At 43.3% G+C, this 14,300-nt stretch overlaps 1 protein-coding gene across 9 annotated transcripts in view; it reads left to right on the plus strand.

The window, feature by feature from the left end:
* The first annotated feature begins 10,519 nt into the window (after window positions 1-10,519).
* NCKAP1 (NCK associated protein 1) overlaps window positions 10,520-14,300 on the plus strand; it is a 61,815-nt gene continuing 58,034 nt past the window's right edge. For 4 of the 9 annotated variants that reach the window (XR_003991384.1, XM_030485716.1, XM_030485721.1 and 1 more), the window contains exon 1: window positions 10,522-10,782. Coding sequence is in view for 7 of the 9 variants with exons in the window: in XM_030485716.1 (XP_030341576.1) it covers window positions 10,675-10,782 (108 nt within the window). In the remaining 2 variants the exon portion in view is untranslated. Of the gene's footprint in view, window positions 10,783-10,856; window positions 11,396-14,300 lie in introns of those variants that run through there. The other 5 variants (XM_030485722.1, XM_030485720.1, XM_030485718.1 and 2 more) reach the window with 4 other exon arrangements.

The following is a 14,300-nucleotide window of genomic DNA, read 5'->3' on the forward strand; positions in this document are numbered from 1 at the left end:
CAGTATTTAAGGAAGATGATGTCATACTTTAAACAAGTGCAAAGAATAGCTTAAAGCTTAAATTGCACTATCTATGTTAGACTCTTCTCAAAGCACTCCGTGGTACTTGGACCCTTTGGGACAGGCAGCTCCTGTCCATGCTGACTTGAGTGGGAGTAGCCTCCTGGCTTAGTAGCTAATTCTCCACCGTTTGTGCCAACACACATATGAGCACTTTTATCAATGACTAGTCTGCCTTATACACTCCAGAATGTGCCCCACACGCCATGGAGGCCCCTACCTGACACACAGTCTCAGCTCCAGCTTTGCAAAGCTGTCAAGACGGGATGCCTACTCCCGCTGTCTTTTGGAGGCACAAGCTCAGGATCATTCACACCCTAAGCAACAGAGCAAGATGATACACAGAAGGATGTGTATTGTGCTATTTGAGATGAAGCGTGACATGCTCACATTTCCCTACAGAGGCGTTTGCTTGGCATGTGCCTGTGCTCCATGCCATTTCCCTCATGTAGAGAGGTTTTGGCTGAAAGACAACCACTCATTTGTTCTCATCCATGTGTTCTCCATCCTTTAGGCTTGTCTACATCTGGTAGGCATGGAAGGAATGTTCTAGAGTCCGACCAAAGTGAGAGTTATATTAATGGAGAATGACTTGTCCTCTTTTCCAGCCTGGTTATGTACCTTCGTCCCATATCCTGAATGAGAATGCAGATACTACCTCTTTCATCCTGGTATCCAGTAACATGCCTGGAAAATCTGTCTTAAGTGACATCCTAACTGTGAAGTGAAATATATGACCTTAAAAAGCTGCCAAAGTGTAGACAAAATCTTAAAATGTCTTTTTATGGGTAAGGATGAATTTGTAGAAAGGCCTCTTCTGGAACTGAATATAGTGAAAAGTCCACAAGGGTTCTCAGTTATGTGTGCTGAGATCACTACATTGCTGAGGTTTTTGTCTTCTAGGATGGCAGGAAGAAGGGGTGAAGGCAGGGGCAAATTGTTAAGCATATGGCATTTAAAAAGTGTTGGCCCAGTAGCTGGTCCAAATGGGGAAAGTTATGGGAATCAGGATCATGCTGAAGGCTGTGTATTGAAGTTGTCAAAACAAAAAGTTGACAGGGCATTCCTATACATGCTGCTGTAGTTACACATACTGTGACCTGCTTGTTAGTGAGCCCAGCTTCAGTGTAAGGTGTTGGTTTGTTTCTAGATTTCTGTTGCTGCCACTTTGTAACACATGAGAAGCTCCAGACTCCATTCGCTGAACAACGCGCCTTTACTTGAGTGTGAGAACAGGATGAGGCCAGAGGTGGTAGGAGTCATCTTGAGTTTTTTGGTGTGCTTTAGTTCTGCATAATTGTGGTACTCATTTACTGCTGCAGAGGATTTCCCATTGTAAGGAGTAGTATATATCCTAAGCACACATTTACATATTCTCTCTTCCTATACCCCTTTAACATACAAATCAAAACATCCATTACAGCTGTGCTTCTAATATGTATGCTTCTAATATATGTATAATATTCTAATGTATGCTGCGTCATTCTTACCAGTTTTACCTACGTAGTGTTTCTTCAGCTAAGAGCAAAGGATGCATCTTGACCAAGCCTGGAAATAGAGACAGTTCCTCAAGCCTTTGAGTCTGTAGCCTGGGAGACTGAGTTGGTGATCTGCCTCTGACAACATGCATAAGAAAACCCAGTCCATGCTGCAAAAGGCTGTGAACAATCAGAGGCCCAGTGGTTGCTCCTAATAATATTGGTAAGTATGTGGACCTCTTCCAAACACTGCCTTCTATCCTTGGCCTGAAGGGTAGGCAGCTTCTCTTTATTTTATTTAATTATTTATTTCAGGCATCATTGTTAGCTTGTTCTTATAAAGCTAGCCTGAACCAGTGGTATTTCCACTGGCATATCTCCTCATATTGCTACAGGAAAATCTCCCCAGAAGCAAAGCCCTGCCCATAACCAAAGGCATGGCCCTACAAACACTGATCAGGACATTCCTCTCTGCTTTCACCACACTTCATGAGTAATCCATGCAAATGAGCAAGCTGATTCACTGATCTAAAGATGTATATTTTTATAGTGTGTCACGGATTATGCTGAATAATGAGCATTGAGGAACAGGGTAGAAGGCAAAGCTGAAATGTTTAATAAATAGCCATAGGGAGTATCCCTGGGATGTGTTGGTGTGAAGATGATGTGGCACAATTTATGTTTACGTTATGTAAGTAACATCTGAATTCACTCCTATTTGCGCTCAGGTTTCTCTTCTCCAGGAGCATTTCGACTTGCTTCACTGCAGTCATGTCTGAGCGAAGATATATATATAAAATAATACGTATGTATGTATGTATAATGTTAACATGCTCATGAACCTTAGTGTAAAACCAAGTATGTCAGCTCAGTAGTAGGAACACAGGCAACGTTAATCAGGGAAAGGAACAGTCTAGTAAGAGACTACAAAAACGTGACCCATTTTAACACAAATTTACACATCCAAAACACTTTCCAGTCAGGCTAGCTGCTCTATGAAGGAGTGATGGGTAACTACAGTTAGCATAGACCATCAGTCACCCAGGCAGTTGTTCTCCACCATTTCTGTGTTACTTCATTTTAAGATTACCTTCACTTCAGAAAAGAAAACTACTTAAAATTTACGTTGCAGTAAGGCCTGAAAAGAACCCGTAAGGCTCAGGACCTTTAAAAAGAGAAGAGAAAAATCTGAGCTTTTCAAGAGAAATAGGTGAGCTTCTATTATCTCTTCAAGTCCTTTGAAACCAAAAGCATGGTTTTCTTTTTCCTTTTTAGGGGGCAGGGGTGAAGTAAAAGGTAAAATTATGATTTTTTCAATGGCTCACCATTATGACTACTTACGATTTGGCTTTTTATCTGAACACTCAAAAGAGCAATTTCCATCCTGCACTGCAGCTTCTAGCATCCTACTTCTGCCCAAATGAAATTAATCTGTCTCCCAAACTTCCTGTTTCTCTAAAAGTTTATTTCAGTGGTCATTCAAAGACATGAAAGCTACTTTAGAACAAAAGTCCCCAGAAGTTTCTCTTGCAGCAAAGACCAAGCCTACAGCCTGGAAAGTTAAAATTAAAGAAAGTCAAGTCAGAGTTTTATTTCAGAGTTCTTGTAGCATCTTATGTGTAGCTTTTGTTTATGTGTAGCTTCCACAGGCATAACAAAATATTGTTACTGTTTGTACCAGGATGCATAGTAAGTTTTTCTAGCTTCACAGAGTACACAGAGGAAGCCATTAGACCTTCTAGTCAGGATCATAAACCCAAGGCAGTAGGAGAATTATTTTGTAAATGAGCTTAGCCTGACATGGAAGTAGGACCTATTCTTACTGTTTACCACGAAGAGATGCTTTCTGTAAGTAGGGGTTAAGGTGAAGTGGAACATGCATAAGCATAGCACCTCATTTCCTGAAAAAATAATAATATTGGAGAATACAGTTCCTCTGCATGCCCTTTTCTTGCCTTAGCATATTGCTAATATTGCATTGTGCTTGCTTGCTTGTGTGTGGGAAGAAATTCCCTTCAGGCAGGGAAGGAAAATTAAGCTATTTGTGCCCTATCTCATTCTACGTCTATAGCCTCATCCAGCCAGCCCACAGCTCCCTAATAACTTCCGTCTCACTAACAAGGAGAGATCTAATTTTCCTTTGCCTCTCAAAATACCAATCTATCAGGCAGGATACTGATGTTACTTCTTCAAATCCCTATATACAAGGCACAGTTAAGCCAAGTGAGCGTTTGCTTACAGAATCCTAAAAGCTTTAATGGGTTCAGAAAGTGATGGACACATTCACGGAAGAGAAGTCGATCAACAGGTATTAAATGCAAGACAGAGTCTCTGGCTCCTGAAGTCCCTGGGCCACAACTGTTGGCGTCTGGGAGTGCATTCTGCAGAAGCAGTGGAATGTGCTTCCCTGTTCTCACACTCTTCCTTAGTGCTCCATTCTTTGGCCTCGGGATAGAGACAGGATGCTGAGCTGGATGGGCTTTTGGTCTGACTAAGTTCTTCTGTTTTTCTTTTCTTTCTGGTATAGTGAATAATAAAAATGAGTAAGTTTAGCACTACAAACTTTAAAAATTCCATAAAATCACTTCATATTTTAATTACATAAAATCCCTGACTCCAGAGGCTGTATCTGTGAACTGTAAGAGAATACAAATTAGAGGTGACAGAGTAAAGCCTTACTAGTCGATAGTATTGATGATACTACCATCATAACTAAGTTTGTAATGTGATATTGCATGTGTCAGCAAAGAAAGTGGTACTGTTGGGATTTATTTTTGCTGTCAGGACTGAGATGCATCTATCGATATTTGGGGGATATTTTATCTATAAAAATCTACAGTTGGCCTGTTCCATCAAATGTAAACCTCAAACTTTAAAGGTAACATTTTAGCTTGATTTTTACTGTAATCAGTATTCAAGATCCCCACTGGTAAATTGATTCCTAGAAACAGTGCAGGGAAAACCCCTTTATTCTTTGGGTGTTCCTTGGATAAAATTTTCCTCCCCTAAATATAGGATAAGTTTAAAGCAGAGGACTTCTTTCTTAGTCTGCTGCGTGGACCATAAAAGCTGTTGCATTTAAAGAGGTACATGCTGTTCCCCTGGATTCTGCTGAGAGGAAGAGAGGAGAAACCTCTAATAGGTTCTTTTTGTACATTCATAACTGTAGCCACGCATTAGTCCAAGGGTGCTACACCATTTATCTATGAGGAGAAGTTTAACAAAGGCTAAAGTAAGTAGGTCAGAACACATGAGTTTGTATGTGACTGCCAGAGAAGGCTCTGTAGATAGATGAAGACACTGAAAAATGTGGGGCCAACAGAAGCCTCACAATTTTTCTGTGTGCAGGACCACCTTGGTGGGTCCTGTTCGACTAGCTGGCATCTTTATTCCAGCATCAACACACAAGTTTATGACCACATCCCAGTTTCAAAGAGAGCAGAGATCATTCTTTGCACACTGATCACTCATAATTTAGCCTGGTCAGTGGGCAGTTAGCATAGGCTAACTCATCTGTATGATAAAGATTTGTAACCCCATTAGGCATCCTGTCTCTATCTAGGGTCCTCACAGACATTTTGAAGCTCACTGTTGGTTCTTCTTGACTCTTCAGCCTGTAAGGAAACTGCAATTAAAATGTCCTTGCTAATCTAGGTGATCTCCTAATCCAGTGCCTTTTCTGATTTCCGTATTTACCAGGATGTTTTTAAAGCTGGTGACGTAACCCCTGCCTAGAAATCTAACTTCAGGTCTACACCCGTATCAGCTCAAGACCTTAATTTGGTTGGGTGACTCATTCTGACAGCCCTCCTAAGCTTTGTTTCATAGCCAACAAGAAAACTCTTTAATCCATTTGCTTAATGGTCTCTGCAAGAGTTAACTGCAATCCTAACTCTGAAACTATACATTTGGATCTATCCTACCATCTTGCTTCCACCTCTGTGTGAAAAGTAATCAGTGCTCCAGGCTGAAACAAGCCAACTCTTAGCCCACCAATACTTTTCTAAGCTTATTCTGTTTACCCATGCTGATAGCTCACAGGTAACCAACCTTCTTCCTGCTGTCACAAACTTCCATAGCCACCAGGCTGACGTTTGATTACTGGGACGCACTGAGAAAGCTAGCTTTTAAGTGTTGCTAGCAATCTGCTTCTCTGCTGATCAAGGTGCATTTGCATAGTGTCAGACTAGAAGTTCTGGAGCATGCTCATCATACTTGTCCCTCCAGTATAAGCGGAAGTGCTCATGCATTCTCAAACGAGCAGGTTTCTGCACCACATGAGACAATCACTGCTGTAGTAGTCACCATCTGTTTCAAACTGCCTTTGCACAGCTCTTCTATCTCATCCCGATCCAATGTTCATGTTCTTTTAAGTTCAAAGGCCTGGTATCTCTGAGCAACTGCTGTATGTCATATACAGTCTCAGCTAGAGGGACTTAGAGACATGCACAAAATTGAACAGGGAGCTGGCACACATGTGAACTTGCATGTTAATGAGAGAATAGATTAAAATACCTTTAGAGAGAGGGAAAAAGGAGAACATGGGAAATGGCAGACATACTGGCTTCATGACAGATTAAATAATGAAAAAGATTTGGATTAATCAAGAAAATTCTAGATTAAAATATAATGAATCTGTCAGGTAGGTTTAGTGGGGATAATAGGTCTTTTGAACCTGTTGCTCCCTCAGATAAGATTTTAAAAGTCTGCCTGATAAAGGCAACTGTGTTTGTTCAGTGCTATTTATTATTTTTACAGGTGATCTAAACAATATTATCAGACTTCGTATGGTAAAGTTTTCAGCTTCCGTGCCTTTACATACAATTTAACAATGTAAAAAATATTTATGTATTATTAACAAATAAATACTATGGCATGACCCAAATAGTTGTGATTAGGATGACCATTTAAAAAGTCAGATCTGTTCAAATAACAGTTTGGCTTTGTGTTTTGAATTGTTTCTACCTGAAAAGGAAATACTGAACAAAGTGAGTGTGTAAAAATTGCTTCTTGACTTCTGTTGGCCAAAGGGGCAGAAGTTACACAGTGGACTGTGCTAGATCTCTTACGGAGAGTGCAGCTCCTGATAGCTGCAATTTCACTGGCTGGTCATGGAGTTTTTGAATAGTCCCCAGAGCAGAAGAAGTTAAACCAATGCAGAAAAAAATGCAGACAGGAAAACTAATGTATATAATAGAAATACTTCTACAGAAATGTAAGCTCGATGTGTGGTAAATACTTAGGTTGCAATACAGCGTACTCTGCAGAAGTAAATTGTCCCTTACACAAGGTAGCAATGCTAGAAAAGTTTATATACCATACGCTGAGTAGGGTTGATACATATGGAGCTACTTGGTGATTATTTTATTGAAGCTTCTGAAACAGCATTTTCATTACTGTCTGAAAGACCCATAGCGAATAGCACAATTAAACCCCAAACGGACCAGAAAGTTAACTTTGAAAGGACCAGAGCTGAGCTCTGCCCCAATCTAAAGTGCTGTTTGAAACTTGCCCTAAACTCATATGTCTGGAATAAATATAGAAAGCTGTTTAAATGTTAATCATTAATAAATCATCAAGCCAATAGTAGTGGTGTCTTTTAAAAATAATTGTCAGCCTAATTCTTCCCTTCATTTAATTTTGCCACACCTGTAAGAGCTATGCTGTTACTGACAAAGCTTGTATTTCCACTTGGTTGTTATGCTTGCTGCTAGATGGGTGAGCCCAGATTGTACAATGCAGATGCTTTTATAATCTAATATGCAATAAATCTTCCTGCCAAAAACCTATACATACTCCTGCAGTTTCTAGATAAAGTTGTAGCAAAAGTAGTAGGACAACATGGGCTTTACCCTGCCGCCATTAAAGTGATGAGAAAACTTGATTGCTTAAGTAGGTGCATTCACGTTAATGAAGTTTGATCTGGGTGACATCTGTTTTCTGTTACTGAGATTTCTCCTTTCACATTTAGCAAAGGTTTCCAAGTGGTTTTGGTGTGGTTTCTGTGAAACCTAACTTTTCAGCTATACCGTATCTTCTCTAGATGTGCACATTTTCTCTTTCTAATAAGCAGTGTTTAAAAGCAAGAGGAAAAAACCACATGCTTTGTAGTTCCAAGCTTGACACCAGTCCTGACATTCAGATGTGCAAGATGCTGCCAATTAGGTGATCAGCAGCATTTTATGTCTGCATGGGCAGTAACATCTTCTGTTGCTGAGTTTTGAACTCTCTTTCCATGTCTTTATATGAGTTAAGATGTGGTACGCCTTCTGTTCCTAATCAGGTCTTGGTACCTCGCTGATACCTTTGCTGAAAAGCCCTCATTTTGTAAAGGGTGGTAGGGGAAACTCTGTGCCTGAAAACATCTGGTCTACTTGGTCAGGCTCTACTTAAACAGATTATTTTTTGGTTTAATGTATCTGCTTATTAATGTTAGAAGACTATTGTTAAAACTCTGGCTAACCACGTTACAGCGACAGTTCAGATAACCTATTTAGTATTAGGTCTGTATGGCTGCATGGGAGCAAAAATTGCTAGTATCAGAAGTTCTTGTTTACTGATATTGATCCTTTCCCTATTCCAATATTCGATATGTTTTCAAGAAAGGCAGCTAACTCAGCACCCACCATTTGCATTAGAAAAATTATAGCAACCAGAGGTGCTCCTTATAAGAAGATCTTGTAAACAGCCTCCTGAATAGTGTGGGAGTTAAAAACAGGATGCTCTGCCATTACTACAAAGGAGAGAGTAGTTTTAGTTTTTCCCTTCTGTGCCTCAACCTGTTATCTGTGCAGTGCAGAGAGCAACTGTGATTGCTTTCACATTGAAAATTACACTAGTAATTACAGAGAGCTTGAAAGTCCTCCAGCGAGCTCTGTAAGCCCAAACTTCATCAAAACCAAGTGACTTTGACTCCACTGTAATCCATAGTTTTTCTACTAAATCCAGAGGAAGGAAGATTGGGATATTAGATCATAGATAATTCGATATGATGCACAAAAACGCCCAACAAACTGTCACGATGCTGATATCATTCCACCTCCTTGGCTTTATGTAAATCACAAATTCTATGATTGTTAATGTTTGAAATTTCCAGAAGACTCAATATGGCTAAAAAAAATAATTGGATGTAGAATTAAGAATTGGCTGCTGTTGTTTTAGCTGTAGGTGAGAAACAAAAAAATTGCTCTCAACAGTAGTATTTGTTCTTATTTTGCAGTGCGACTCCATGGGAAACATCTTAATTGCAACTAGAAAGATTATATTTGATATTAAAAAAAAAAGTAAGATTTTTGTGTAAAAAATATTATTATAGATATCATACATTAAATACTGTGAAATTACATACCATTTAATGCTTTATAAATTTAAATACCAATCTGAATGCTTCTGATGTTTTCCATTGAGTCCAGTAGTGAAAGGTCAGGTGTAACCTAATTAATCCTTACAGCATTGTTGCCAGGTATTCCTGATTCTTGGAAACAAAGCTGAGGCAGAAAATCATCTGATAAAGGCCAAAGAATGAGTCAATAGCAGACTTCAGATTGGAACTCCAAGTTCTTGCTTCCCGGTTTCATTCTGAATCATAAATTATCTCGTAACTGCTAAAATGAAGGAGGAGGCCAGTAACAATTTAATTACAGTTAGGCTTCTCACATTCATGTCTATGCTTTCTAAAAATCTATTAGTTTAAAAACACTAGAAGACGGAGATCCTCTGATTCTGATTTCTAATGCAAAAATGCAAACTGAAAATTAAATGAAAGTATTAATATGCAAAAAAGGCACAGATGGTGGTGCCACTATAAAAAAAAAAAAGAAAAAAGATTAGAAGGTTGATTCTGAAGCCTATCTCCCAGTAACTACAGTCGGGAGCCCTGCATGCCAGCTGGCTGTGCTGGCCGCTTAGCAATGCAACTATCTCAGTACCAGGTTGCGGTGAGGGATAGCTCTCGTGGAAGCCGCTCATTGACATTCAGAGGATGGAAATATCACTATTCCTTAAAGATCTATGCTTTTGCTCCTGTGGCTTCAAGAGAAAAAAAATGTGACTCATCTAATTGGTGAAATGGCGAAATAGAATCCCAGACTGGTTTGGGTTGGAAGGGACCTTAAAGCTCACCCAGTTCCAACCCCCTGCCACGGGCAGGGACACCTTCCACTAGAGCAGGTTGCTCCAAGCCCCTGTGTCCAACCTGGCCTCGAACACTGCCAGGGATGGGGCAGCCACAGCTTCTCTGGGCACCCTGTGCCAGCGCCTCAGCACCCTCACAGGGAAGAACTTCTGCTTTATATCTAACCTGAACTTCCCCTGTTTCAGTTTGAACCCATTACCCCTTGCCCTACCACTACAGCCCCCTGATGAAGAGTCCCTCTTCGGCTGCACAAGTGGTGGGGGGTCCCTGGGTGATACTAGCTGTGCAATGCTTTTCTGAGCTTCAGATCTCGATTGCAGTTGATTAAAAAAACCCCCAACTAACGGGTTTTGTAATAAACCTTGAAGAAAAATGGATATTTTCATGGGTTTGATGCATACCTTGGGGCTCCACCTGCAACACAGCTCAATGGGTCTGCTGTTAAAAAACACAGCTAAAGCAGCCAGCCGTGGACTTTAGGACAAGAGGCTTCAAGCTGCACGAGGGGACGTTCAGATTGGATATTAGAAAGAATTTCTTCACTGAGGGAGTGATGAGGCACTGGAACAGGCTGCCCAGGGCAGTGCTGGAGTCACCGTCCCTGGAAGCGTTCACACACCGTGTAGCCGAGGCCCTCAGTGCCATGGGTTAGTGGTGGCCTTGGCAGTGCTGGGGGACGCTTGGACTTGATGAACGCCTTTTCCCGCCTGGTTGATTGCATGGTTGTCGCCACCGCCTGTGGGGGACCCCGCGGTGGAGGCGCTGCCGGGGGCACGGAGCGCTGACATCCCGGGCGGCGCCGGCAGGGGGGGCCCGAGAGCCGCGCCACGTGACGTGTGCCGCGCCGCCGTGGCCACGCCCCGCGGAGGCAGCAGCGAGCGAGCCCGGCGGCGGCGGCGGCGGCGGGGAGGCGGCAGCGGCAGCGCCGGGCCGGCGGCCGCGCCACGGCGGGGCTGCGAGCGGCGGGGCCCGGGCCGGCGGCGCGGAGCGCACCGGGGCAGGATGTCGCGGTCCGTGCTGCAGCCGAGCCAGCAGAAGCTGGCGGAGAAGCTCACCATCCTGAACGACCGGGGCGTCGGCATGCTCACCCGGCTCTACAACATCAAGAAGGTGCGGGGGCCCCGGCGGGGAGGCGGGGGGAGGAACCGCCCCAGCGCGATCCCCGCCGCTGCTGCCGCCCCGCCGGGCCCCGGCCCTCCGCCGGCGCTGCACGGCTTGCGGCTCAACCCGGCCGCGCTGCGGCCTAGCGGCGGGGCCCGACAGGCGGGGCGGGGAGCCGCCGCGGCGGTCAGGCACTCCGGCCCGGCCCGACGCTGCGCAGCCTGCGGGGCGGCGGGGGGCGCGGCCGGGGCTTCGCTACCTGGCGGGAGGGAGGCAGGGAGGCCCGGTGCGGCGGAGCGCCCGCAGGCCCGGCGCCCCCCGCTGCGGGGCCTAGGCCCGGCCCGTCCCCCGCGGCAGCCGGTGCCGCCCGGAGCCGCTCCCGCCCCGCCAGGCGTGAGTCACGGGAGCCGGGAGTGGGCTGCTCGGCACGGGCTTTCCCACGCCGCGTTGAGAAACCGAAGGGAAGGGTTTGGGGTAAAATTAGTAAGTTTAATTTCAATAAGTTCGAGGCGCGCGGTTGCTTAGCAGCTCCCGGCGTGATGTTTGAAGCTGCCGTGGGTGCGAGAGCTACTCCCCCCCCCCCCCCCAATTCCCGAAATGGAGAGCATCGGAGTTAGCCTAGGTGAGGTGGTTCGGCGGTGCGGGGAGCCGCAGGTCTCGGTGGTGACGGGGAGGATGGGGTACGCCTCCGAGCGTGGGTAATTCCTCTTCTGGAGGAAATCGATGCGCTTTCCCGTAGGGAAGAATGTAGTTCATGGCCATCCCCTGCTCCGGGTCCTTCATGTATCCTTACAGGCTTAATTTTCTTAACGTGCTATCCATCATCTGAATGTGTGCGGCTGCTCAATCCACTTCCTGCAATGGATATGTTAGGATTTTATTGCTTTGCCTTGAACACAATTATTTCTGAGAGGTTGTTTATTATTTTAAAGAAAATGTTAGTTATTCCACTCAAGCAGTGAGCAGGTTTAGCCTGTTACAATGTCTGTGCCATTCACATGCTGCACTGTAGCAATAGCAGAGAGAGTTTGGGAGGTTTAGGTGCTTACCTGATCACTCTGGCTTCTGAAGCCAGGCTTCTGCCAGGGATGATCCTTCCAAACAGATCTGAGCTCAAAGATGTGCTTTATCAAATTGCTTTGCTCAAATGAGAGACTTGCACTGCAGAAGCAGTAAGAGCTACTTAGCTCTACCCAGGAAAAAAAAAAGACCCAAATGATTGAAGTATTCAGAAGTCAGTGTTGATCCCAAGCAATGTCAGTAGTTGATGTGCACTTGAGTGTTTTTGCAAATCTTCACTGACAGAAATAAAGCATTCAAACTAAATTATTACAAATTCCTGTCTTTCTGAAATAGAAGTGAGGTTCCTTTTAGTTTGTGGTTTTGTACGCTTAATAATTGTCAGAAGTGAGATTGTCTTGTTACACAAAACAGGAATTCCGTAGTTACAGGGGAAGTAAAATCAGGGAAGTCATTTGTGTGTGTGCTTGTTCTGCTTTGAAGAAAATACCCCAGGTGAAGAACGGGCTGAGCCATGTCTTACTCATTATGACTCCGGGCTCTGGTTTCATGACCAGTGTTCTGATCTGGGGACACTTGTGTTGAGTGGTCCAGTGCCTACAGACGCATTTCTGCTGGCATGCTTAGATGGCAGAGTCCTGGGCAGGTTTGCCCATATGGTGGTAGCTGCTTCTGCTGTTACTCGTGCCAGTGAAGTGTTGCAAATGGATAGGTTCTCGGTAGGGGAGCATCAGCACTGGAGGTGAGACCAATATTCCTGCAAATGCTATGACCTGAATCCGAAGTTGCGTAGGTCTTACATACAGAGAGAAAAGAGGCATGGCCAAGCAGCTTGATTATTGTGTAGCATACAGTTTTACTAATTTGGAGTCCGAGCCACAAGTCTGTGTATCCATGTAGTGATTTGTGATTCAAATAGTTGTTTTCTTAAGCTGCAGTCAGCATTGCTTGACAGTGGTAACTGGCCAGCTCTGATGGTAAACCTGAGAAGTCTTGGGATTGATCACTGTGTTTTATTGGGGATCTCTCTTCAGCCAAGCTTCAGCATAGCTGGCTGCTTGGAACACTTTGGTTTTCTTTATTTCCCCATATACATACTTCTTCCCCTCTCTGAAAACAGTCGATTCCTAAACTGCTGTTGAAGGTTCTCATAGCTTCCTCCATTGAAGATGATCTCGAAACTCAAGTTACTAGACATAACCACACAATATGTGGTATTGCGGTTAAAGGAAATGGTTAAGACTGTTTTTAATAAGAGGAAGTGAGAGGTGAAGTATTTGTAGGCTGCCTTACAGATTGCTCTACATGCTGTCTAGGGAGTAGAGATTTTAGAGGAGTAAGAATTTTCTTGACTGTTAGAAACAAAACAGGAAAACTTTACTTCCCAAGGAATTACAGAAGTTGTTAAAAGCAGTTAGAAACTTACACTTTGACTTCCTATATAAGTTTGAGGTTTGATGTCATTGTGCTTATAGCTGTGAATCGTTCGTCGTTTCCTGTTTACTGACCTTCCGTGCTGTTGCTGTCTTCTGAAATAGTTTAAAGCTTCTTGGTTCTGATGCAGTATCTGAGTGGATGGGGTTTTAGCTGTAGAGTAACATGAAAAATGTGAAAAGTAGAGTTACCAAGGTAATAGTGGATGTTGAGACAAAACTCATGTTTGCTCTGTACGGAGGTGGAATTTTTTGTTGCTGCTGTTATTTTGAAGGATGACCCTTTGCTGGCTGCTTTCAGCTGTCTTTTGTACTGGATTAGTCTCAAACTTGGGAATCCTACCATTGCGGTTTCTCTTCTGGTTTATACCTTCTACTTTTAAAGAATTTATCCTCAATTACCCAGGCTAGCAACTGTATTATCATTTACCATGTAACTCTTCTGTCATTACTTGCCTACAACTAAACCTGTATAAATCAAAGACAGCAAGATCTTTTCATGCCATCCTGGCTCAGATGAAGCTTGGATTTTGTGGTTACCTTTCAGAGCAGACGGAGGCTGTGTTGGTGAGCTTTGCGTAACATTGCCAGTACTGTCAAATAAGTATTGTTCAAGAGTGGTGGCAGAGAAATGATCTTGTTTTCTGTGGGCCTGTCTTCTGTTTGTTTATAAAGCACTTGCATACCGGGAAGTATTTACAGTAAGAGATTTCATCTTAAAATACCTGAAGTAGAGATTTAGCTGGAGCAAATCAAGAGAGTGTGCTTTTGCTGAATGTCACAGCAGTGCTATTGTAAACACAACTGCTAGGGGTAAAAGTTGAGGTTTTGAATTATTTAGAGTATATGTTATTCAAACATGATGAGTCTGTATTTAGCATTAATTGCTTTGTTAGCAATGTTCTGCTGTTCTTCATGGTGCAGGTTTTATGGTTTTGTGCAGAATTTTTTCTTAAAATGTCATTAACGAAACAAATTCTTTTGACTTTCACAATTCTGATGATTACATGGTATCTGGAGAAAGAGAATCTTAAACTAATTCTTAGATATGAACTGCATAACCAAACTGAAGTC

This window comes from Strigops habroptila, chromosome 5, assembly GCF_004027225.2.
Source record: "Strigops habroptila isolate Jane chromosome 5, bStrHab1.2.pri, whole genome shotgun sequence".
NCBI lineage: Eukaryota > Metazoa > Chordata > Aves > Psittaciformes > Psittacidae > Strigops > Strigops habroptila.